Source organism: Perkinsus marinus (assembly GCF_000006405.1).
Source record: "Perkinsus marinus ATCC 50983 genomic scaffold scf_1104296953018, whole genome shotgun sequence".
NCBI lineage: Eukaryota > Perkinsozoa > Perkinsida > Perkinsidae > Perkinsus > Perkinsus marinus.
In genome coordinates this window covers 583,503-607,511 of record NW_003208655.1, presented here as the reverse complement: position 1 = coordinate 607,511, position 24,009 = coordinate 583,503, and the positions used below count along the sequence as shown (strand labels likewise).

Below are 24,009 nucleotides of genomic sequence, written 5' to 3'. Positions count from 1 at the left end.
GTAGTGCAGTGTCAGGTCAAGGACTATCACCATCCCGTTGCACGTTATGCGTTACTTCTTGTACGAGTATGTGGTGGCTCGGGAGAGGCGACGACTGAGGCGGTAAGATGGTTTAATTACAACGGTGCGTTCCCTCTAATTTTTGGTATTGTTTTGCTGAGTTTTCGGTAGCTCGATTTTCAGGAGGAGAATAAACAGGCAGATTCTGAGCCCTTGGAGTAGTCGTCGTAGTTCGGTACAGCTTGAGGAGGTTTCACCAAGGTCAGCGGCCGGTCGGGTTTATAATGCGGCTGATGATATGCAGGGAGAGGTACTTATATGGATGGGAATGGGTTGTCTGCCTCCACTTTGAGGGACAATTGAAATGCGCTCAGTATGCTTCTATTCGTGGTTTTTGTTGATGCCGAAGTGGATAGCTTATTAGAGCTATCTCCACTTCAACGGGTAGAGTCTGGAACTGGGGGTGAGCGGTCAACCTTAACAAGAATTTGACGCACCCTAGAAGAATATGTGGTGGTGGGTGTATGGATGATGATGAGATTTGTCGCGCGCCACGAAATTGTGAGATTGATGATTTGTCAGGCATGGGAGAAGTTTGTGCAGGGAGAAGAGAATCTTGCGAAGACGTTGTACGTAATATTAGCAGCTTATGAGGAGGCGGAGTTGGCTCTTGGTATGAACTTGAGTTGGGCTTATGTGTTCCTTGTTGGTGAAGGTGGTTTACTCGAGAGGGAGTAGCGCTCGCCCTGGTGATCGATTCGTTAGGTTGAGGAGAATTTATAATTGTCTTATTGTACGGTGTCAATATATTCACTTCAATACGTCGGGGAGGGTCGAACCTGAGTCGTTATCTTATCAGGCGTGTACACTGCCCAGTCGAGCATTTTTGATGTTGAGACTACTGAGCTGAGATGGCTGGTGAAGTTGATGAAGATGGGCATGGAATCAGGAGTGTTCAAGGTGGGAGTGGCAACGACTCCGTCATATTCAGCGGTTATCTTTCCTCGTTCAATCTAGAACGATCTTCCTGTATTATTTCGAGGAGATCATTCACGTGAGAGGAGAGATTAAAATGACTTGATAAAAACCGAATTTCTCGAGAATTTTCGGCAAAAATTTTTCCGAAATTTTCGTACTAAGTGATTGGATATTTACCCTCCTCGGTAGTGGTTTCGTCTCTTATTGCTACTGCGTCCGTGTCACAGGCGAGCTATACTTTTCGTAGGGTATAATCCATTATCATCAACACTTATGTGGCATGGCGTTTGGGAGATGGAGGAGCGCGCTTACTTGATTTATACCAGACATGTTGCTGAAGTCGTTGTTCCTATCAAGTGCTGTTGTTGTGTAGTTGAGGGAGGCTAATGGTGATCGCAGCTTTCGAAGGGATTGGGAAATTTATAATCGAATTGGGATCGTATTTTAAGGGTAAGTATCGCATGTAAGGGTCGATATAGCATTTCACAATATTGGTGTAACGATCGCCTGGAAGGATTTGGACGAGGCATGGTGATACCTGAGGTTGATCTTGGCTTTGCTATTGAGATTGTTGTGAAGTCGCTCTTGATCGGAGTTATCGTTTCTCCCTATTCTATGACGACCGACACCCCTGCTACTGCGAAATCGGTAACTAAAGTGGTTGTGGTGAGCGGAGCGGTGTTGGCGACGTCAGCGTATCTTTACTACTTGTGGTCGACTCGGCCGTTGCCGAATGAAGGAGCTTCCTGTTGTGTTGATGAGGATGGTGATGGTGATGGCGATGGAGAATCTTGCGAGTGCGGTAGTGAATCTTGTACTACTACTACGACTGGCATGCCAGAGTTGGAAGACCTTGACTTGTCGGCTGAGGTGACACCAGCAGCATCGACGACGATGCGATCGAGGAAGGCAGAGGTGATGCGGAAGACGGTGGAGAGGGGCTCTGTGGTTGGTAGTGGAGATGGAAATCTTCCGGGTGCGGGTCAGAAGATATTCTTCAAGACGTTTGGGTGCAGCCATAACACGAGCGACTCGGAGTACATGATGGGATTATTGTCGAGATATGGTTACGATTTTGTGGGGAAGATTGCTGATGCTGATGTCGTGGTGTTGAACTCGTGCACGGTGAAGAATCCGAGCGAAGATGCGCTGGCGACTTTGGTGAAGGCGGCAGAGGCGGAAGGGCTGCCGACAGTCGTGTGTGGGTGTGTGCCGCAAGCTGACAGGAAGAGTCGGGCATTGAGGAATGCCAGTTTGGTGGGGACTAGTCAAATTGATAGGATAGTGGAAGTGGTAGAGGAAACATTACGGGGGAATCGAGTGTCGTTGCTGCAGAGTAAGAAGTTGCCAGAGCTCAGGGAGTTGCCGAAGATAAGACGTAACCCATTGGTCGAGATTGTCGCGGTTAATACGGGGTGCCTGGGGAAGTGCTCGTATTGCAAGACTAAGTATGCGAGAGGCTCTCTGGGGTCTTATAGCAAGGAGGACATCATTGCACGCGTGCGCACGGCTCTGGCGGAAGGCGTACAGCAGATTTGGCTGACCTCTGAGGACTTGGGGGCGTATGGGTTGGATATTGGCACGAACGTGGCTGAGTTGCTCCGGGAGATTGTTGGGGAGCTTGAGAAGTATCCTGATTCGATGATGAGATTGGGAATGACGAATCCACCTTATATATTGCAACATGCAGAGGAGGTCGCCAAGATACTCACGCACCCGCAAGTTTTCGAGTTCATCCACATTCCTATTCAATCGGGAAGCAACGATGTATTGAGGCACATGATTCGGGAGTATACGGTAGAGGATTTTGATCGTTTAGTGGGTATCTTGCGCGCACGCGTGCCCAACCTGACCGTAGCTACAGACGTTATTTGCGGCTTTCCAACAGAGTCGGAGGAGAATCACAGAGAGACTTTGGAGCTCATAAAACGACATAGATTTCCTGTTATTAATATAAGTCAGTTTTATGCTAGACCGGGTACGGCTGCCGCTCGAATACGGCCGAGGTTGCCAGGGAAGGTTATCAAAGAACGCAGTACTGAGGTTACGAATCTGTTTATGTCGTATTCGTTGACTGACTCGTTGTACGATATTGGAGAAGTGGTGGAAGTGTGGTATGATGAAGTTGATGAGGGGAGAGGGCAGACTGTTGGCCACACTAAGCGCTATACGAAAGCGGTTCTGTTGGGTATTCACAAAGGAGTATTGGGGAAAAAGATGAGAGCTCGGGTAGAAGATAACAGCTCCAAGTGGCACGTTGTTGTATCTTTGGTAGAATGAGCAAGTTCGGATATCTTAGCTGCGTTGAGGTTGCGTTTGGTTGGTTTTAATTCATAGAAGTGTGAGGTGCGGAGATCGAACCGCCGTGATGTGGGTTTTCGGGAAACGGCAGGTAGTTTGCCCTATTATGCTGTCAAAACTGTTGTGGCGGTCGCCTACACGGCCAGTAGCGAGAGTTGGCGGCACATTGCATTTGAGGTAAACTTGGATGCGGCATCGGGCAGGTCCTTCCTTTGATGCAATCCCTCTACGGGAGGGAGTTGTTGGCACACTGTCACCAATGCTCATGAGCCTCCTATAGCTTTGTCATGTCGTTCTCTGGGTTATCGTTGCTCACTTCTGTTGAAGTTAAGACTACGACGTGCGACTATTGTTTTCAGTCGAATATTACGCCATGAAGCAGTAGCAGTTGAGGAAGGTCGAGACTGGGTAGCAGAAGTGGAATATGACTCGCTGGACAACATCATTAATACCGCATATGTGATGGCGAGAGAGAACAAGGAGCGCGGCGATTTCGAAAAGGTGGGGGTTTGAGTGACTTTGTGTGTTGCCGGGATCGAACCATGGACCTCTTGCTCAGAGGGTTATACCCCTAATTAATGACCATCATTCTCTGTCGGCGCATCATGCTTTGGTGTTGCTTATGCTGATGCAGGAGACAGGATGTGCGAATCGAGTTATGGGGGAGAAGATACTGGAAGCCGTTGAAAACAGGTTGGTATTTTCGTGAATTGACGAGGAAGATTGGTTGATATCATGAAGATACTTCTCCTCTGAGACATTCTTTCCGCCCCGGGATGCTGACCCGCGGCAGGCCGAGTGGATACGGAGTATGCTAGCGTCGCAGGGCGAAGTCCATGGTACCACTGCGGAGGTCTCTGGTTCGATCCCCACAATTGTCGTTTTCATTATAGGCGAGTTCCAGTCTTTTCCTGACTTCGTTTCTTATATGCGACCGGATTATATAGCCAGGCTTATCATTGCTGATGATTTGCGCTTGAAGGACGAGTACAAGGAATCTCTCAAGCCTGTGAGTCTATGCTGTGGAAATAGTTGTTGATTTGATGAGAAGTAGGAGGCATCGTTGAGTTTCAGCGCCCGAAATCGACAGTTCCGTCGAAAGAGAAGGTGACGACATGGTGGAAGACTATGGATCCAGTCGACATGGAAGTAAGTCGATAGAGAATAGATCAATGAGGAGCTGCCTAGTCTATACTGGCAGCATCCAAAGGTCGTCGGTTCGAATACTGGTGAATTGATTATTTCAGGCATGGGAGCGGGATAGGTTTTTGAAGGCGCAGATTCCTTTCAAGAGGATGAGACATGTCGAGGCCGATGTGAAGGCTTGGAAGATGCGTCCTGGCAATAAGTAGGTCGCAATTGGCCTACGTTCCCAACGCAATTCGCCTTTCCTAAGAAATCCTCTGTGAAGAAGTATTTCGCTTGGAATGGTGATGCTGTCGTAGGTTGCGGCCCGCATTGGGAGTTCAGCTTATTGAGCTCATCGAGAACAGTAATAATGTGGTTACATTGGCGCATCTGATGTCACCGTTCTGCTATGTTGGCGAGTAAGTGCAGGGTGCCGGGATCGAACTTGGGGTCCGCGTTATTATAGGCACGCGTTGTTCCGTGGAGACTATAAGGCCACAGCGGCGGATATCTGCGCTAAGGCAGTTGTGAGATTACGGAAGAAGAAAATTGAATCTTGTATAGTGGTGATAACTCAAGTAAGGGGGTGTATTCAGGGATGAATGATTGTTATGAACGATGGTGACCATCTGACGGTCGCTCATTTCCGTTCTCCAGACGGGACAACTCGTCCTGCCAGTTCTCGACCTTATGTTCCCTCTTTCCGGGGTGCCTTCTCTACAGTCTCGGCTAACGCTGTATCACTGAGAAGTTCGGCGAAGTGGGTCAGTTGTACTGCAGCCTTCATGATTCGGCAGTTTCCCTAATGACACTAACTGAATCAGTTGTGGGTGGCGTGTCATCGTGTGCACTGCACGTTGCATTGAGTGGATATCGTAACCTCTCTCACACGGATCTACTGAGTGACAAACCACAGAGCACTGACCTATGCAAACATGATATACGCCGATATGCAAGTTATGGGATGAATATGTCTGCGGCACCTAAGCCTTTAACATATTCAAGAAATCCGCAGCGGACTATTCGCTTAGATGAAACAGGGGTTTCAGCTGTCTGTGTACTGCAGAATCCCGAAAGTCCGAGACTTCGTCATGCCGAGTTGTACCGTACAACTTGTACGATGGGTGGTTGATGACTAGCAGACTAGTAGTCGCAGTTCATGTTCTACATATGACTGGTAGTCATACGACGCTGAGTGCTGGGATAGTTTCAATATCACATTATCGTGGGTTGAGCCTAGATTCCCCACCCAGAGACCTAGCCAGGAGCGCATTCGGCGGAATTCCTCGATACGGGAGAAGCTTCTTGACCGGGCGAAGACTGACTTTGGTCAATAACTGTACTGCAGAGAGGACATCAGAGCCATCAGAGTGTTATCAGAGAGGACACCAGAGACGTGACGAGCCTTCTTTAAATAGCCAGGGCCTCCGGCCCTGGCCCCTGTCCCGGGGGTCGCCGACTAATCCTACGTACCCGGAGATAAACTACCGAGCCTAATTGTAATGGACAAGCAGGTATTGTAAAAGCGTTTATTGTAGAAACACGCTGAATGCGTCGTCAAGAGTTAGTTGTTCAGAGTTGGGTTAGATTTTCGGATTGGAAAATCCACTTTTCTGCTGACACGGAAGTAGCGGCTCATGGCACTTTCGCGTCGGCCAGTGTCGGCTTGTGACAGTTCGAGCTCATTCTCTCAGCTTCACTCTACTAAAGTTTAAGTGATAGTAGGAAATTTTGACAACAAATTCATGATTTCTCGGGGTTGAATATATTCCAATGGAAACTCCAATGCCTGTGTTGTGATCAGTCCTTGTCTCGACTCACTCTCACAGCTGAAGTCCACAGAGCATGGGACTCAGTGTTGCTACCAGCCATAAGCGGCTTGAAAACTAAGGATCTTGCGAAGCAGGTTGGCTTGTGGCTATCATTCCAATGTACACCTTGTTGGCGTCTCAGGCGGTTCTCCCACCACATCTCCGTATGGCGAAGTCAGAATGCACTGAGTTCGATCTCGCTGTGCTCATCTTGAGAGCATTGGTCCAGTCCGGTTTCTTACCCAGGACTGTCGCCGAGATCGAGGTAAGCGGTTGCACTTTCGCGCTCCCGATAGTATCAGCAAGCTTCTTGTCAGAAACTGTGTCAGCTTCTGGGTAAAAGTCTGAAATCGGCTAAGTCAGTCAAGGTGCAGTCAGCCGGGATGTTGGCTAGACTTATGATGAGGGCTGAGGTGAACGATACAGCTTTGATAGCCCAGCTGCTCAACAGTGTTGATCGATGGCAGGAAGAGGGAACGACTCGACGGGTGAGTTCGCACACGGTTTATCTGGCTAACTGTAGGCTACAGTAGTGGCTTGAATGGTGAGATTCAGGAGCTCGCTGTGGCGGGAGGTTCTCTAATATTTGCAAGAGCTCACTTCTCACGAGAGCCGCTAAGTAAAAAGGAGCTGAAGGTGGTGGATGCTTTGTGGAACCGATGCAAGGACGTTGTGGATGATTTGTCCCAGGTAAAGTCGCGAGTTCGATCCGCAGCTTAGTCACTTTGATTACCTGTTCCTTTAGGGTGAGAGACTCCTCCTGTTGAATGCTATACATGCTACGGGCAGCCCTAGCATACTTGAGAACGATGCAGACTATGAGACTGCCTTGAGGAGACACCTTCTACCAGAGTAAGCACGTTTTGGCAGCGTATTCTATTAGAGCATTGATATGAACTCTTCGAGATATTGGAGCGTGTTTCTCTCTTTCAATTTCCAGAGCAGCTCAATGGCGTTGATATCAGTCTCTCATGGACACGCGTTGAGCGACAGAGGATGAAGACATGTGTTCTTCAGCCCGGATTTCTCCCTAGAGAGCCTCGGTCGAATCGGCACGTGGTTGGAGGGACGGTCATAGTGAAGGCATGTTGTGGATGTTTCAATGTGTTTCTGATCTTGAGTAGCTTGAGTTAGTCTGCAGTTGGTCCGGAACGCCGAACGAATCATTCATAGCTACTCGCGCGACGGATGGTCAAGCAAGGCCGACACTGAGTATGACCATTGACGAGTTGTTAATCGATGGGGGTGTTCGCTATCATGAAATGAGGCATCAGTGTCGTGCGGTGGGTGACTTCAATGGTGAGGAGATGCGACAGATTTGAGCCCATCTCTGCTTGACGCCTAAAATATCCCGGAATATAGGCCTCTCGCGGAGAATTGTATCAGTTCGGTTAGGCTGTGTAGTTCAATCGAAAGCATGTGAGTTTCGATTCGACCATATGGTAAAAATGATCTAACACTATCACTGGCATGTATCCACAAAATAATGAATGATACCCACAAGAGCGTCGAATGAACGAGAATTGGGTGACTATCGACAATTGGCGTCACCACCGGGTCGGTCTCCACATTGGTAATTCGGGGCTCTGCCACCCATTGCAGTGGGAGACCGGCCCAACAGGGCTGGTGCCATGAGAGGAGTCTCGCGAAATCAGCTTCGAGGGAAGAAGGCACTTCCATCGACATGTCGTCGATTACCTCCTCGACACACTTGTAAAGTAGCCCAAGATGTGCAGTAGACCCTGTTCTGTTGAGATCTGTGCACCATTGGTCACACCGGCACAGCAAAAGTTGTGATTGAATTCGCGGACGGCCTGGTAAGTGTTTGTTCATTTACCCGATGCATGAGGAGATATGCAGCACAGAATGTTCATCATCCGCGATTCTACCGTAGTCTTCAATGTCACACTCGTGAACTCGAAAGGTATCGAATGATACTGAAACGGATAAACGATCACTGTGGTATACCACATACACATGGTTTGCTGGTAGCAAGCTCGAGTAAGCAGAGGCGCTGCTCTTCGCTACCGCCGACGACATGCCAGGTGTCTTTGAGGCCAAGCAGGCGACTTCGGGATGAGGGAGTGGGGTCTGACAAATCACACGAATAGCAACTTCCCATATTCAGCGTGAAGCCGAGGGGTACGAAATCATGGAGCTTTCAATTGGGGAGATGAGATGATAATGATAGCCCTCACCCAAACAACATTGATACACGGCCTGAGCTATATTGTATTGTTCTTTTGACATCGAATTCTTGATCGATTCAACCTGAGGAAGAGAGGTTGTCAAAGCTCCTCGTCGGAGCAATCGATCCAAGATATCCACTGGGTCGAAAGTGAGTATGTGACCCACCAGAATGTCGGCATCCTCAAGTCTGTCAGATTCTATGAGGCCTCGTACAAGGAGAACATCAAGCAGAGGATCGACATGAGTCAACCAAGACGGGGCCTCAACGGCAACTGCGGCTACCGCTCGCCATCGAGTCTTCAGGCAGGTGGATATTGGCTGAACAACAAAAGTCGCATACTTCGAAGAACCATTATCGGAATTAAAATAATCAAAATCGCCATACGAGGGTAACCGGAAAAACGTTCCTATTGCTTTCCAATGTGAACTTACCTCGTTGGGACTCTGTGAACAGTGGCACTGTAATTTCCAGAGGAGTCCCAACGCATTGGCGATAACGTGGTCGTCTTGAAGGTTAACGGACGTGAACATGCCTGTGGTCGATTCTCTTCCTTCCCACCAAAGGTTACGATCGAAGATGCGCACTAAAAAGGTCACGGAGGTCGATAGAATCAATGATCATCCCAGGTGAGGTGATTTTGAAACTCATAACCGTGTAATATACGACAGCCTATGAAAATGAGTGAATTGCATAGTCGATTGCAAATCCACATCAAGTCTATAGCCACCGACTCACATGCCTCGTCGAATCGGCCTGCCTCAACGAGGACCAGCGCCCAATGCCAAAAACAATGAGTGTAAATGAACGGGCAGAGACTTTCTCGATGATCATCCCATGACGTATGACGGTCAAGGAACAGCTGGAGAGCATCTGATTGTCGGTTAGGACCCTGAGAGCAGCACCATAGGGGGCAAAGGCGTGAGGCAGTTACTTGGAAATATAGACTATGAACTAAAGCATGATCAAGCCAGATATCATCAGTGGCTGCCTTCGGGCACGTATACCCGTCTCGTGCAACACGTTCGGCTCCACTGTAGTCACCGGCCTGCTCTAAACCGAAAGATACCATTCCTGCCATGAAGGGACTGAACAGATTAGAGTGACGATTGAATGCTTGGGCAGGACCTACATAGTGGACAAACTGAAGCTGTGTGTTTTATAGAGCTCCGCGATGGCCTCATGGATGAGGTCTGATCGGCCGCATTTCAAAGCCATCACCTAATCAGACGCGATGAAGGAGAAGTGTGGTATGGGTCGGATCACTTGAGCTCTCTTCAATGCGAACAGGTCCTCATGATGGGGCCCTGTGGCCCAGGAGCGGTAAAAGTAGCCGTAGGCTTTCTGCCATTACAATGACTGTTCACTGTACTGGACAAACCATGCATACCTCATAGTCAGTGGCTTTGATGCAGGATTGATAAGCCTTCAACAAATTAGAGATGTATTCTGGGTAGGCTTGGCCTGTCTCGTCAGCCACCCTCTCTACTGTGGCTAGCATCTCCTTCCCTCGCTGGACTTGCCTCGACCAAGTCAAGAAGTCAACAGCTAGCAGACCGGCTGTGAGGCTCTCGCCCTGAGGAGGAAGCATGGTATTCACAGGAGATGGGTAGTCATTGGTTTTCATCATTGAGAGAAGCACGGCATAATGGCTATGAGTTTATATGCTGATTCCCATTGGAAAATCAGATTAAGAACATCTCATAATCTATGTATTAGTGAAATTCCTGCCGATGATGGCAGTTGAGTATCTCATTATCGATCGAGTCGAGTTCAATGAAGATATGCTGCAAAGTTTTAGAACACGATCTCGGTTTTGAGTTCTTCTGAGTAGAGGAGCTAATTTTGATGCTCAGAATAAATTCTGGAACCGCATAGAGAATTTCTGTACTAGGGTCCTTGTGATTGTTCCGACTCACTGTATCTCTGTGTGGAGTTTTCAGTGCCTTCTCAGCCACTGGTACGATCTTGGCCCAATAGTCAAAGTTGAGGTAGGCCAACACAGCATGTTTGTACGAGTGTATGGCGGTGGACAGTTCCGGGTTAGTCATGGCTTCACGAGTGAGTTAGAAATTCTAGTTTAGAACGTAATATGAGCATAACGTTCCTATCGGTCTATTAGGGATCGTTGATCCAAATTTGACCATTGAACAACCCCATGGTCACACAAAGAAGACTTGTTACTTTTATAGTGCGAAAGGAACGTGCTTGAGGCAAGACATAGGATCTTGGTAGTGCCTACGATGATCGTAGAGACTACGCGGGTCCCTATCCAGCATATTGGAAACCCGGAAACCTCGTCGGTGAAATTTTGCAGTAGATTAATATTCATAGTCGCTAAAAGCCATTACTAAAATCGTTACGTAAAACTAGTTGCAGCTGCAAACTCAAAAGCAAATAGTTCAAGAAAATCAAACTAAGTTTTCATAACATTGTAAACGGCTTTACTGCTGGCTCCTCGTGATCCACCGAAAACTCTTCCTCGGAAGGGATATCTCTGAATACATTACAGTAGGATAGAATTGAAAATATGTTGAAAATCCTCCGACTCGGGAGGTGGATGCTGAGCTGGGATATAGGATCAATTCAGGGTTGCTGGTGCTGGGTGTTGGCCGGAAGTGAAAGGACTTCCCCCTCCTGAATGTATGAATTGACTCTATTGGGATTGTAAAAAAATTCTCATGGACTTAGGTGAGGACAAGATGGACAAGATGTCTTGTCCATCTTGTCTTAGGACAAGATGTTATATATGGGAACATCTTGTTTACGAGAGTTCTCATGATTGCGGGCGCTCTGATCATTAGAAATTCGTTATCCGCTAGGGCAAGCGTCTACGATCGATCGTGGAGTGGGCAGAAACCGTTATATGTCGGTCTGCTACGGTAGCCGACAATCCATGGGAGGTTATTCATGATGAAGCGAACAAAGCTACAACTCTGACTGGCCGTCTTCACTATTCAACTCGATCACGTGCTAGGATGGAGTCCACAATATCCAGAGTAGAAGAGGAGAAATGATGCAGAAAAGGTCGAGTTTCCATGGGCGATGCTGGTGTCCAATGGACATTGTCCATCCATCCTCGTCGCACGTAGTGACATTCTTGTGGTGCACGCAAGAACATCAGTTGACTTCAACCACGCCCGTGGATCCTCCAGTCATAACACTGTATAGAACCTTGAATTGCGTCAATAGAGCCCCCATTCACTCTATCGCAGAAATTCCAATTTCGTCCGCAAAACCTCCGCGGGTCCGAAATAATAGTTCCAACTCAGCAGAGGAGATTTCTCGATCGGCGACACCTTCCCACCTCCACCCCCCACCTCAATGATCCTGCTACTGGCAAGAAGTCTGACCGCTCACAATTAGAGCTAGCCCGTTGAATGAGTAGTCTGGTTATGGAAATGTATGGTCTGGCGGTCGATGAAAACGTTCTTCTATGATGAGTAATACGTGGTACGCATCGTCCATCTACTCAAAGGCGCCCCCGGCTTCCCATCATTCGCTTATGGGGTGACCTTGGGGGCTTCCTTCCTTGGTGCGCAGGGGGGGTTTACAAAAACATACAAGTGTTAAGCGGTCAAAGTACTTTTCCGAAAGCACCCTTCCCTCTATCGTTCACCATTGGAAATCCTGATTCCCTCATGCGGCCGAGTTCGAACACCAGATAGCCCCTCACGAATGTGACATGGCTTGAACTCCCATTTCGGTACAAAAACAAGTACTCTTTCGCGGTTGAGAACTCCCATTTCGTCAAAAGCCACGAATTCATGTGAGTCGCGTGCATCATATCACAACACCCTGAAGATGTGATCCACTTCATGTATCAGACTTTGTGCACGCATGCACCTGATCGTGCACGCAGAGACAAATGAATGAGCCATTACTTGGTGAATGTGATTTACTGTGCTTGTGAATAAGCACAGCCCACAGCAGATTTACTGTGCTTGTGAATAAGCACAGCCCACACCAGATTTACTGTGCTTGTGAATAACGTAGTCTACTATATTACAATGTACTCACTTATGGTAACTGTGAAATGGCAACCTCCAGGAAGTTCTCTAGATGAACCAACCTCGCATTCAAGGGCAGGAAGTCACTTCAGTGCGACAACGGAGTTACGGAAGTTTGAATCTGCTGAATCCTGAGATGTTTTTCGACGACCCTCTTGAAAGAGTACAGTGGATCGTGAACTCTGAGATCGAAAATGAAGTTACTACGCTCGCACAAATTTTGTCCACTCAGGAATATAATTGGAAATCCAACCGTGTATGGAGTATATTGAGAAAGCTCTTCGAAGTTCCACTCGCTTTTTGCTTTGTCGTTCCTCCCTATGCACTACCGTAAAATCTTCAAAAAAGTCAAAAACCCATCACAGAAGACACGCCACCTGTTTCTGTCGCCTTGTGGTAATAAATGCGCAATGAAGGTTGTTGAATAATTCCATTCGAAAACTAAGCGGTAGTTTTACTGGTGATGAGTGTGAGAAAAAATGTACATGGTCAACTACGGGCGCTGGTGACAATATGGGAAATTCTGGGAAATTGTTGCTGGTTTTTGTATACGGCTATCCTGAATCATGTGTGGATTTCCATAATGCAGTGAGAAAATTTCCAATGAGCTCAGCCGGGGACCAATTACTGCTGATGATTATGAGTTAAGACTACAATGGTAGTGTCTCCTTTAGCAGCACTGAACAACTCGGCCGGCAGAATACCATTCATAGATTAATTTTTAAAAACTCATTTCGCGGGAGATAATAATATTTTTGATAAGAAAATAAAAAAATCACGATGAAATTTGCTAATCTGAATCGCTTTTGAATTTGACTATTGCTTCACTGAAGATCCAATCGGGCTTGTCGAGGAATCGCCACTGATTCTCCTTCAACGAGTTATAGTGGTTTTGGTTTTGTTTCAGGTCATGCGAGAGGTATTACGAATTTGGAGGAGCTACGCGTTTTCCTCAAGAACCCTTCAGGGCTCGCCGACTGTTTTGTAGAAAATAACTTCACTTTTGCTTCCTTTGAGACGACTGAAGACGCTATACGATGCAAGGATGGTATGGAAGCGGAAATGTAGTGGGGCATGGTCTGCTGAAGAATATCACCTTGGTCAGTTTAGGGCTGATATCGGAAATCAAAATTGGCCCTGGTACCGAATTTAATGTACGAAAATCGACTTTCGATTTCGATTCTCGGATTGCTATCGAACAGCGGGATAATAGCAGCCATAGTAGTAGTAGTAGTAGTAGTAGTAGTAGTAGTAGTGTACTCTCACTAGGTCGTGTTAAGCGAGGTATGTTTACAGTAGTACATTGTGTGAAGTGGAGTGAATGTGATGAGTTTATACCTCGATGTGGAACATCGATGATACGCCTCTCCTCGCCAAGTTGTCCTATTATATGATATGGACCGGGGGTGTAGTACTCCTCCCTGTTGACCCGTATGTGGCATACAATTAAGTTGGGCGAACGCTGATAGGGGGCGTGTTCATGGGTTTTCCTGAACGGGCAGAATTCCATTGTCGCAAGGGGTTGTTTTTTAGGCGAGTAGAGTTCGTGTCGAAACGAGGCGAGAAAGGGTCATCGTTTTCATCGTCGTCAATACCAACAACTACCGACGAGTTGCCTCCGGGGTTGACTTTGATACCCGACTTCATCACGGAAGAGGAGGAGGAGAAGCTGTTGGGGTTGGTGGATGCGGGGGAGTGGGATCATTCGATAAGGCGCCGAGTAGTGGTGGGCAGGGTTTAGAATCTTTGTGAAAGGTTATGCTAGATGAAATCTCTTGGACAGTTTTGGTGAAGGGGAAGGTATTTCGTTAACCATTCGGACTTACTGTGGTAGAATTCTATAGTTCATTTGTCACCAACTGCAGCCATCTTGGCTCGAGTTTCCCTTCTTCTGCTCTGCCTCGCATTAGCCAATGTCGTCGTCCTCATCGCAACCCCATTATTTATGTTTCCATCGAGGACAGATTTTTTGAAGGATTTTTGATAAAATATTTTGTATTGTTACGGGAACAGTTTCCGACTTATTTTGGCGAAAAATTGGAGCTCAAAAACGGGATTTAGGCGAAAATGGACAAGGGTGAATATGAGTTCGAGCACTTGTTTTAAGGTTCAACATTTTGGTCATGCGTTTGACTATACCTCACTTCGAGCGAAAGATGCCTTTCTGGATGGGGAGGCGAGGATGCCTGCATACACGGAAGAGCTTGTGCGACGAATTCGTGCTGAAAGCGTTGCTGAGGCTCGGGACTTCCGACCTGACCAGCTGACGATTAATGAGTATGTGTATGTCTTACTCAGTTGTTAGGATGGTAGAGTAGGTACATTCCGGGAGTGGGTATTTCCTTTCATGTTGACACGCATTCAGCGTTCGAGGGACCTATAGTTATACTCTCCATAGGAGGAGGTAAGAGGGATGGTAGCATGGTTTTGTATTTTCACTTTGAGCCATGGGTTGAAGAGGAAGCTTTGAGCTTTGGGCCACTTTGGGTTGTGAAGAGGAACGAATACAAGGGGGATTGACTGTGTGTTTGAGTTCAACTACTCCAACAGTGAAATTGATCAGTTCAGTTCAATGTGGTTGAGGAGAGGCGCGTTTTTGGTAGTGTTATTGTCGGTGGGAACGTCTCGTTCGCCTACTGTGATGTTAGTTTTGAGCGATATACCTTTTCCAGAAAATTCCATAGCGCCTGTAGTGCACTCGATTTGGCGACAGAGGTCTTATGGTTGGTTTATGTATAGTAGAGATGTAAACTCATCTATTTCCGTCGTTAGAATTTGGAAATTATCCTTAGAAACGGTGTGAGATGTATTTTATATTCAAAATCTTAACTTGTTATGCATGGGTAGGTTGACTCAGGCATCGTATTGGAGTTCAGAAAGTCTGAGGAAGGGAGAGCATTACCGTTATGGTTACCCCGTAGAAGCTTGGCGGTGATGGGTGGGGAGTCGAGGTGAGCCGTCACGCGCCACGAAATTAACGAAGTTGATGGGTGTTTGCTGTATGTGGAAGAATCTTCGATGTCGCATTGGTGTGGATAAAGAAGGCGGAGCGAAGCTCGTGTGGTGGGCAGGTTTGGATGGGTACACGGCATAGCTGGTAGGAAGACGGATAGAGTTGGTCCTGATGGGGACTTGGTCGAACGGCAAAGACGGATATCTTTGACTTTCAGACAGGTAGTGCGCACTGCGAAGATTTTATCGTCGATCGGAGAGGAGAGATACTTTGCGCACTATGAAGATTTTTTCCTCTCGCTCGCCCTCCATGATTCGGCGTACAAAACGGTTTTTCAGATGAAGAACAGCCCTTGCGAGTGCGAATGGGCGGCACTGTGTGACACTCAGAACCCCGCCAGTTTGGTATTGCCGAGTCGTATTGGTGACAGTCACAGTGAGTGAGGGAGTTTCTTGTTCAGTCTGTTGTTCCTGATGATACTGAGTAAAAGTGTTTTGCGTTGGAATCAAACTTGGGTTTTTGGGTGTTGCAGTTACGCATATCTCATGTCGGGCCGTGGCAAAGGCGGTAAAGGTCTGGGCAAAGGAGGGGCGAAGCGCCATCGTAAGGTTCTACGTGATAATATCCAGGGCATCACCAAGCCGGCTATAAGGAGACTTGCGCGTCGTGGTGGAGTGAAGCGCATATCCGGGCTTATCTATGAGGAGACTCGTGGCGTCCTCAAGGTCTTCCTCGAGAGTGTTATTAAGGACACGGTAACCTACACTGAGCACGCTAGGCGTAAGACGGTGACGGCTCTCGATGTGGTTTACGCGTTGAAGAGGCAGGGGAAGACTCTGTACGGCTTTGGTGGTTGAAGCATATTTGTCATTGTATATTTTTTGAACATTTTTTTCACGAATGATTCAAGTCCATTACATCCAATATTGAGTAGGATCAGCAGCAGATATCGTAGTGCTGTTTTTTGATGGCGAACTTGAGTTGTCAAAGTCCGTTAGTTAGTGACACGCCAGTGACATTCCGTGGAAAGGTAGAGAAAACATCTTCCTGTTTTGGCGCCCATCCACGTGTTTGTAGTAGTGTGCATAGTATGCATTGAGATTAATTAAACCACATGGAGTTTGTGGAAAGCGACCAGTCAACGGTGTCATATCGACCAACCTATCATGAGTGAAACTTTTTCAAACATCATATTACCCACAGATTTCGAGATTGAAGTTGTGGCATAGTGACCCCAGTTACACGAATTTGTCTTATGCATATTTTGGGCTGGTGGCATAGCCGCCCCAGAAGGATGAATTGATCTGAATGGGGCATACCGATAATTTTATCATCGATTCGCAAAGGGAAGAGTTTCGGAACACCTCCCGCGCAAACCTCGACAACCCGACACGTTCCATCCTGCCGACTTCGTCTGAGACCATACGACTGCAATCCTTACAGAGCTGACGGCTGCACGACTGAGGTGCAGACAATCAGAAGCCACCTGGTGCCAGAGAGTGGCAAATTGAGCCAGCACGGTTACCATCAACTAGTGGATGATAGAGTCAAGTGTCGTTGAACTTAACAAGAACGGGAGCGGAAGCAATCAGTAACGTCAAAACGGAATACACAGCCTAGGCTATAGCTCAAAAAAACTAGCTGTAGTAGCGAGCGCGTCACGGACCAGTGTTTGCACCACTCTACACCACACAAACTTCGTGTAGGGTAAGTTACCCTACACGAAGCTACTCTGAGTAACACTGATAATTGCGTACTAAATATTTTCTTCTCGCTCGCTCTTCGTGATTCAGCATACAAAACGTATGTTATTCTCAGATGGAGAACATTCCTTGTGAGTATGAGTAAGCTGCATTGTGTGACACTCAGAACCCCGAGACTTCGGTGATGCCCAGTCGTATTGATGGCATTCACGTGAGGAGGAAGTCCCTTGTTCAGTCTGTTCCTGATGATTCTGAGTGAATGTGTTTTGTGTTGGGAACGAATCTGGCTCTTGCTGTTGCAGTTGTGCATATCATATGCCAGTCCGTACTAAAGGCGGAAAAGGTCCAGGTAAAGGAGGTTCGAAGCCTCATCGTAAGGTTCTACGTGATAACATCCATGGCATCACCAAACCGGCCATAAGGAGACTTGCGCGTCGTGGTGGAGTTAAGCGCATATCCGGGCTTATCCATGAGGAGACTCGTGGCGTCCTCAAGGTCTTCCTCGAGAGTGTTATTACGGCCGCGGTCGCCAATACCGAGCACGCTGGACGTAGGACCGTGACGGCCCTGGATGTGGTCTTTGCGTTGGAGAGGCAGGGGAAGACTCCATACAGCTTGGATGGTTAATGCGTATTTATCATTGTGTATTTTTGAGCATTTTCTACTAACGATGACGTAACAGATGTATCGTAACCGCAGGCATCGTAGCGTTGTTTCCTGACAGCCAGCTTGAGTTGCTTTGTCGATAGTGGCACCGCTTATACGTGTGCGATGGACTTTGTATCTTTGTGTAAGTTTCGTGGCGAGGCAGAGAAGACGTCTTTCCCTATTGGCGCCCTCCCACGCGTTTATAGTAGTGTTTGGAGTTCCGCCTGTAGTATGCATTAAGGTTAATCAAACGACACGGAGTTTGTGGAAAGCGACACGTTAACGGTGTATCAACTTATCATCAGTGAAATCCTTTCAAACATCCTTGGTTGATCTCTTCTTGTGGTAGCCACGGATTCCAAGGTTGGGGTTGTGGCATAGCCGCCCCGGTTAGATAAATTGTTCTTACTGAGGCATATCTTGGGGCGATGGCATAACCGCACTTGGAGGATTGTTCGGTTCGAGTAAGGCATATCGTGGGGCTGTGGCATAACTGCCCCGGTTAGATAAGTTGTTCTTACTGAGACATATCTTGGGGCGTATTATAGCCGCGGCGGCTAATCCGCCCCGCTTAAGAAAATGATTTCACTTAGGTGGTAAGTTCTGAGCTTTGGCATATCCGCCCCGTATATATATTAATTCACCTTGCCAGAGCCAAATCAGCTCCCGATGGGTGTCACTACTGATGCGCACACGGATGTTGATGAGCCGTCATTCAACCCCTAACATACAACAGAACGATTGCCGTGAATTCCAGAGTGGTAGCAGTGGTGATGAACGTCTGATATCTAATCGTCAAGTCTTTTCGATGTATCTACTTAACTTAGCCGATATTGAAACTATGCAGTACTATGATAGAAAGTCGCAGTCAGGAGTAAGCACGGTACCCACATGGCGAGGTTGTCCACACCCATAATGTGTACTGGTTCCCTGGCTCCTCTTTTCTCCTGGCAGTCTTCGTAGATCACCAGGTTGGCCCTGGGAATAGCGCGACTTGGTGTAAGTAGCTTTTCTAGCCCCCATTCCAATGGACTTGCATGATGACCACACGCTCTGTCCAGCTAAGACGACAACCAAATTGCGTTGAACATTAAGAAACGTGCCAATACTAGAAACGCTGCCAAGTGGTACAGTACTCAATACAATGTGGAGTGAATGAAAATATAAGGACAGAGGAAACCCTACGCGACGCATCTCAATCGCCTACGCCTCTTCATCGCAACGGACTGTCGTTGATCACTCGATCGTTTCGAGGCTATAGGTGTAACGTTTGCTGGTATTGGTAGACGTCGGATCTTGGCAATCTGGGAACCTGACAGCATTGATGAGCGCAACCTCAACGATGATTGGAGGGAGGCGTACAAGCATCGGAGCCCAACACACAAGTTGATCCAGAACAGTTCCCTTCCCAACACTGACGCGATGCAGATAAGTCGTGCAATGCGCCCTGATGGGAACATATGAAATATCATCGCTTGTAGCGGCAGAAGGACCCACCTCGCCAGTGATCGCCTTCCTCTGGAGCTGCATTTTGACGATGTCACGAATATTGCGTTGAGGGATAGAGTCGAAACTGAGGGGAGAAGGAAGATGGGAAAGGGTAATCTACTGGGGCAACCTACGCGACCAAGGCTTCTAGCATCTCCTGAGTCGCTGTATATGCTTGAATTAGAGAGGAGCATCCTAGCAGACAATTAATGGGGTCATCGACGGCGTTACAGAGAAGAGCGCCGGTGTGACGGTTGCCGGGCAGACCGAGTCGACGGAGCTCCTCAGTAAAAATTGTGTGGACACGCTTTTCGTAGACCTGACCACGGAAGCGCCATAGCAGACGGGATTTGTGAATGTGGACGTCGCGCTCAGTCAGTCGTTTCAGTGGTTCTAAGATGGTGAGAAGCTCCCACTTGGGCACCCAAATAGAGCCTTGAAGCAAGCGTTGGAGTTTCGATGTGAGGGGGGCGGAAACGGCAGAAAGGATGTCCAGGTCGTGGTTGATACCGTTAAGTCGATCTCCGGGGTGAATCCAGAGGTCGCTGCATGCCTCGCACAAAAAATAAGATGCGCAAGAGGTCGGATCAGCACTGTCGATGGAAAGGTTGCAAAAGTCACAGTATTTGCCGTAGATGAGGGAGTAGTATACTTCACGTGGTGAAGATTCGTAGGGAGGCCGTAATCCGACTCGAACGATCAAGTCGGTGTAGATCCGCCTCGTTAAGTCGTCAGGGCCGTAGCGGCTCTTTGGCCAAGCCACTACCAGAGCCCGGCAGTCACGAGGGTCGAGATAGGGGGCTACTATGTGGGCTATGAGGTCCATCTACGTCACTCATGGATGCTTAGGGAGAAAATCAGGCTGGAAAATTACGGGAGAAATGCACTCACCGGGGATCGAACCTGCACTCTATTCTCAGCGGTGGCGCTCGCCCGATATACTGTCAAGATTTATCTATAATTCTGCGCTGTTATGGTAGACTCCTCAGTGTTGTCATCGGAGGAGCTCCTACAGGAGGCAATAGACCTGTACGGTATCATAAAGATGAGTCGGGTATTTCCTTTATCGTGCAGTGATGGGCTCTTGTTACAGGTAGGAGGGGTTGTTGGTGCTCTTTGGTACTCTAATACTCGAGAGACGTTATTTATATCTTATTCGTACCGCTCCACTCGGAAGTGCCCTCTACCGCGATGACATGAGAGTGTCAACTGATTATATTGATGAAATCTACCTTAGTTCAGTGTGATGCCCTCAAGTTGGGTAAGCGGTTGCTGGGTGAAGGCTTTCTCCAATGCGAAATGGAAGTGTCCTCGAGAGCCTTTCTTGTCGTTCCGATTCCCACTCGAAGTTCGGAGCTTTTTTCAGATATCAGATATCAGAAAATAAGAAGTGTTTTATGATGAATGATATAAAATATAATACCATCGTCAAGTGACTATAAATTTCATCGGAAAAATTCCTGGTTTCTTGCACATCCAAAAACCCCGAGCCGCCAGACCGGCGCCAGCACTCCTTGCCTCGATAGTATTGAGGTTTATGAACGTCTCCGCACATCGTAGTTATATACTCCTATATACTTCTTCTTATTTGTTTACTATCGTTGGAGTCTGTTCGATTTTCAATGTAACCGCAGGAGAGCATTGACGTTGATACTCAATGGTGATAGATATAGTTGAGATTCCTGATACATGTTCATGAATACGGAATAAGGGGAGATGACTCTTGCCGAGTACTCTGACTATGCTGAATAGGTATTTGAGGAAGCGAGTGGTGACCTCGGTTACACTGTATATGAGAAGACTGCTACCTCCATCACTGCAATCAAGGATTTTTCAAAGGGTAATAATAATAATAGTATTAGTAGTAGTAGTAGTAGTAGTAGTAGTAGTAGTAGTAGTAGTAGTAGTAGTAGCAGCAACGGTCTCGTCTCAACTCTCTTGGGTAGGCAGTCAGGGCGATTCGAAGGAAAATCTTTTCTAGGTTTTCATGTAAAATTGTAAGAAATGCTTTTGCCTGATTTAACTTCGTTGAGGGGCGTGAATTGTGAACATCGGCCGAGACGAGAATCGTATCTTTCGCTGGAACTATTCTATGTAGAAACGTACTGTTTATGGGTGAAATAGTCCGATTTGTTCTCAGGCGGCCCAGCTCTATTGAAGTGCGTATCACCAGCCTTGAACCGATCGCGGAGTCTGATGGGGAATACGGTACTGCTGGGGAGAGTGGGGTTCACGACAAATGCGCTTTGGAAGCTCTCAACTACTCTGTCGGGTTTCGCACATGTATGTGGTGTACATAGTACGCCTGAATACTCAGTAGTAGTACTACATACTTGTCACTGAAAAAATATACACCGCTATTGCAGTGGTGTATATTACTTCGGTATCGTTGATGCTTTTCAGCGGAGGAATCGCATCAATTTTCCGTTTCTATGGTAGAATTTTTCCACAAGGTGAGGCAGGTTTGGGAGAGTTACTCGCTTTATTTTGACTATTGATAAGAATTTTCTTTATTCTGATCGCGTCAGAACTAAACGTGGATTTTTCCGATCGAATTCGCCAGTGTGCGCGCCCGAAGGGGTAGAAAGGCATTCGGAAAAATATTTTTTTGTTTATTTTCTTTCGATTTATCGAAGGTTTTATGTTGGAGCTTGTATTCGAGTATTCTAATTTAACCAGTGGTTGTTATTTTAGGCAATTTGCCGTTGTGGAATCGAAAATGGATCTACTGGGAAGGAGGAGTCTGAGCGAGACGACTGTTTTAAAATGTTTGTGTACACGGCTTCCGACTGTTCGTGGAATCGGCAATTGGGCGAACTGCTGGAAGAAAAATTGGGAGATTTTGGTCATTATTGGATGTCGGTGATGCACGGGTGATACTGGGCAGCGTTGAGGAATTGCAAGATTTGGCAAGAGAGCAAGTGGTGGTGTTGTTTCAGAGCTGTATTGGCGTCGGTTGATGGGGAGGATTCGGAGGAGGCTGTTTATAGGACTTTTGAAGGTGTACTATAGGGGGGAGATTTTTTGGGAAATTTTTTATTGAATTTTTACAAGTTTTTGGGAACGGAAAATGAGAAGAATTAATTTCGGTGTTGGGAGTGGTATTGGGGTTGTTGGACTACGGTATGGACCTATTCTGTATCTTAGTCGGTCGACCTTTAGATACTCGATAATACGAATTACAGTGTTGGGTTAGAAGCGGCAGCGTTCTGCGAGGAGTTCCGAGAGAAATATGGCATTCGGGAGGATGTATAATTCGGGAAAAATTGGAAATTCTATATTTTTACCCTCGAAATTTGATGCGAAAAAATAAGTTTTGCAAAGCACATTGTGGAAATTTCGAATCATACTTTGGTGAAAATTTCAGATAATTTTGTTAGTTATTTTTCGTGAGTTTATTCTGGTTTTTGACCTAGCAGAACTACTATGCAGAAAATTTTCGAATTTTTTCCCTCAAGTTTTGGGTTGGAAATTGACATTTTACGTGAGCTTTCTTTCAACAATTGGTTTTGTCACTGTCACTTTCGAGTCGTTGAATGAATAACTTCTCAGTTCCTGAATCAATACAGAACCATTGTTGGTTGTGATCGGCGGTATCCATTTTAGCCGTCGTGGTCACTACCACACCCTGCGCGAATCACAAAGGAGGTCCTGCAAACGTCAGAGAGGATGTCAGCGTCTATCAGGCAGAATATACAATCGCAAGGCTTGTCACTTGCTCAAGATGTGGTAAAAGTTAATTTTTTTGGGGGGGCTGATAAAATGTCTCCGTTTAGATGTTTCGGGAGTATCTGCCATCAACGGAGTGCTGTGTGCGTCGGTATTTGTTTGGAAGGGTTGGTGGAATTGTATGGGAAGTGTAGGGGGGAGGGTGTTCTTGTGTGGTCTATGTTCCCTGGTCGTGCATTTTCAAAAAAATCACGAGTTTTTAGATAGATTTACACAATTCTAAGATTCAAAATGAAGTTGATGATTTTATTGATGCCTTTTATGGGAGAGCTGAAAATGCTATTGTAGTCGTTGTTGTTGTTTACATGGAAGGAATTTTGGTTTTTTTCTCCAGCGGTGATTTCTGGTTTGGTATAAGTTATACTGAAACAGAAACCACCTCTATTCGGGCAGTAGGGTAGTTTGCACTTTGTGGTGGTGGAGGCGAATCGGGCTCGTTATAGGGGCGAGTTTTTTGTAGTGAAAACGGGAAAGGAAATTATTGTTTCCGACAGATACAGTCGCTACTACTCCCGAGAGGATGCGGCGTTCGTGTCCCGGTGTGAGCAGTTGAAAGGAAGGTGTGGTATGGACGAGCTTGTGGGGGTATGTGGTGTTAGGGAAGATTTCATTGGTAGGAAATTTCGGTTAAATTTGAGAAAATTTTTTCCCTCAGCTCGCGATGGTCGTGAATTGTATGCGGATGGGAGTCGGCGTTTGTTTGAAGTGGAGGAGACGATGTGTGCGGAGAGTGGTATGAGTAGGGGGGGGGGGGGGGCGGGGTTACGCCAGTACGGGAGAATATGCATCAGTGTTGGAATATATGTTGGGTTTCCTCAGCTGAGCCCAGGAGTTTCCTTACTAATAATAGGAGGTCGTATACGGAGTGAAGTAAAAGTACAGAAACGAATGAGAATTCCCTCAAGCTTCCCCAGAATTCCCATCTAGTTGACCATGGGCATATTTTTCCGCCCTGATATGCATATGGTCAAACACATGTGTTGGTGACAATATGAAAATTCTGAGGAAATTGTGGGAAATTTTTTCATTGGTTTCTGGACACTTGTACGCTGATCCGTATGTAAACTTCTAT

General features: G+C 46.9%; 9 protein-coding genes across 9 annotated transcripts in view; 7 read left to right on the top strand and 2 right to left on the bottom strand.

Moving 5' to 3' along the window:
- The window catches only part of Pmar_PMAR017773 (hypothetical protein), a gene marked incomplete at both ends in the record, with an annotated part of 1,957 nt that extends 1,219 nt beyond the window's left edge, over positions 1-738 (top strand). The window contains 2 exons of the mRNA XM_002776853.1: positions 16-102; positions 583-738. Coding sequence (XP_002776899.1) covers positions 16-102; positions 583-738 — 243 coding nt within the window. The remainder of the gene's footprint in view (positions 1-15; positions 103-582) is intronic.
- An 835-nt stretch (positions 739-1,573) lies between these two features.
- Pmar_PMAR017772 (2-methylthioadenine synthetase, putative) lies at positions 1,574-3,258 on the top strand (the record flags this gene model as incomplete). The annotated part of the gene is made up of 1 exon (XM_002776852.1): positions 1,574-3,258. Exon 1 carries the CDS (start codon positions 1,594-1,596, stop codon positions 3,256-3,258), a length of 1,665 nt encoding a protein of 554 aa, XP_002776898.1. The 5' UTR covers positions 1,574-1,593.
- Positions 3,259-4,207: 949 nt separating this feature from the next.
- Pmar_PMAR017771 (hypothetical protein) lies at positions 4,208-7,074 on the top strand (the record flags this gene model as incomplete). The annotated part of the gene is made up of 10 exons (XM_002776851.1): positions 4,208-4,288; positions 4,354-4,428; positions 4,527-4,627; positions 4,725-4,826; positions 4,874-4,985; positions 6,212-6,313; positions 6,361-6,483; positions 6,536-6,706; positions 6,774-6,908; positions 6,964-7,074. 10 exons carry the CDS (start codon positions 4,208-4,210, stop codon positions 7,072-7,074), a joined length of 1,113 nt encoding a protein of 370 aa, XP_002776897.1.
- Positions 7,075-9,336: 2,262 nt separating this feature from the next.
- Pmar_PMAR017770 (hypothetical protein) lies at positions 9,337-10,457 on the bottom strand (the record flags this gene model as incomplete). The annotated part of the gene is made up of 6 exons (XM_002776850.1): positions 9,337-9,360; positions 9,428-9,494; positions 9,539-9,627; positions 9,673-9,750; positions 9,797-9,982; positions 10,326-10,457. 6 exons carry the CDS (start codon positions 10,455-10,457, stop codon positions 9,337-9,339), a joined length of 576 nt encoding a protein of 191 aa, XP_002776896.1.
- A 2,261-nt stretch (positions 10,458-12,718) lies between these two features.
- Pmar_PMAR017769 (conserved hypothetical protein) lies at positions 12,719-15,852 on the top strand. The gene is made up of 8 exons (XM_002776849.1): positions 12,719-12,812; positions 13,324-13,480; positions 13,950-14,136; positions 14,524-14,693; positions 14,735-14,820; positions 15,274-15,367; positions 15,488-15,590; positions 15,708-15,852. Exons 1-8 carry the CDS (start codon positions 12,737-12,739, stop codon positions 15,810-15,812), a joined length of 978 nt encoding a protein of 325 aa, XP_002776895.1. The 5' UTR covers positions 12,719-12,736; the 3' UTR covers positions 15,813-15,852.
- Positions 15,853-15,914: 62 nt separating this feature from the next.
- Positions 15,915-16,226, top strand: Pmar_PMAR017768 (histone H4, putative; the record flags this gene model as incomplete). The annotated part of the gene is made up of 1 exon (XM_002776848.1): positions 15,915-16,226. The coding sequence occupies one exon, from the start codon at positions 15,915-15,917 to the stop codon at positions 16,224-16,226; it is 312 nt and encodes a 103-aa protein (XP_002776894.1).
- A 1,161-nt stretch (positions 16,227-17,387) lies between these two features.
- Positions 17,388-17,699, top strand: Pmar_PMAR017767 (histone H4, putative; the record flags this gene model as incomplete). The annotated part of the gene is made up of 1 exon (XM_002776847.1): positions 17,388-17,699. One exon carries the CDS (start codon positions 17,388-17,390, stop codon positions 17,697-17,699), a length of 312 nt encoding a protein of 103 aa, XP_002776893.1.
- Positions 17,700-18,892: 1,193 nt separating this feature from the next.
- Pmar_PMAR017766 (hypothetical protein) lies at positions 18,893-20,039 on the bottom strand. Its single transcript, XM_002776846.1, has 4 exons — positions 19,343-20,039; positions 19,218-19,293; positions 19,083-19,167; positions 18,893-19,032 (listed from the first exon to the last, which is right to left on the bottom strand). The coding sequence occupies exons 1-4, from the start codon at positions 20,032-20,034 to the stop codon at positions 18,902-18,904; spliced, it is 984 nt and encodes a 327-aa protein (XP_002776892.1). The 5' UTR covers positions 20,035-20,039; the 3' UTR covers positions 18,893-18,901.
- A 910-nt stretch (positions 20,040-20,949) lies between these two features.
- The window catches only part of Pmar_PMAR017765 (hypothetical protein), a gene marked incomplete at both ends in the record, with an annotated part of 5,460 nt that continues 2,400 nt past the window's right edge, over positions 20,950-24,009 (top strand). The window contains 7 exons of the mRNA XM_002776845.1: positions 20,950-20,960; positions 21,349-21,475; positions 21,903-22,081; positions 22,148-22,211; positions 22,371-22,457; positions 22,985-23,067; positions 23,432-23,522. Of these exons, the coding sequence (XP_002776891.1) occupies positions 20,950-20,960; positions 21,349-21,475; positions 21,903-22,081; positions 22,148-22,211; positions 22,371-22,457; positions 22,985-23,067; positions 23,432-23,522 (642 nt within the window). The remainder of the gene's footprint in view (positions 20,961-21,348; positions 21,476-21,902; positions 22,082-22,147; positions 22,212-22,370; positions 22,458-22,984; positions 23,068-23,431; positions 23,523-24,009) is intronic.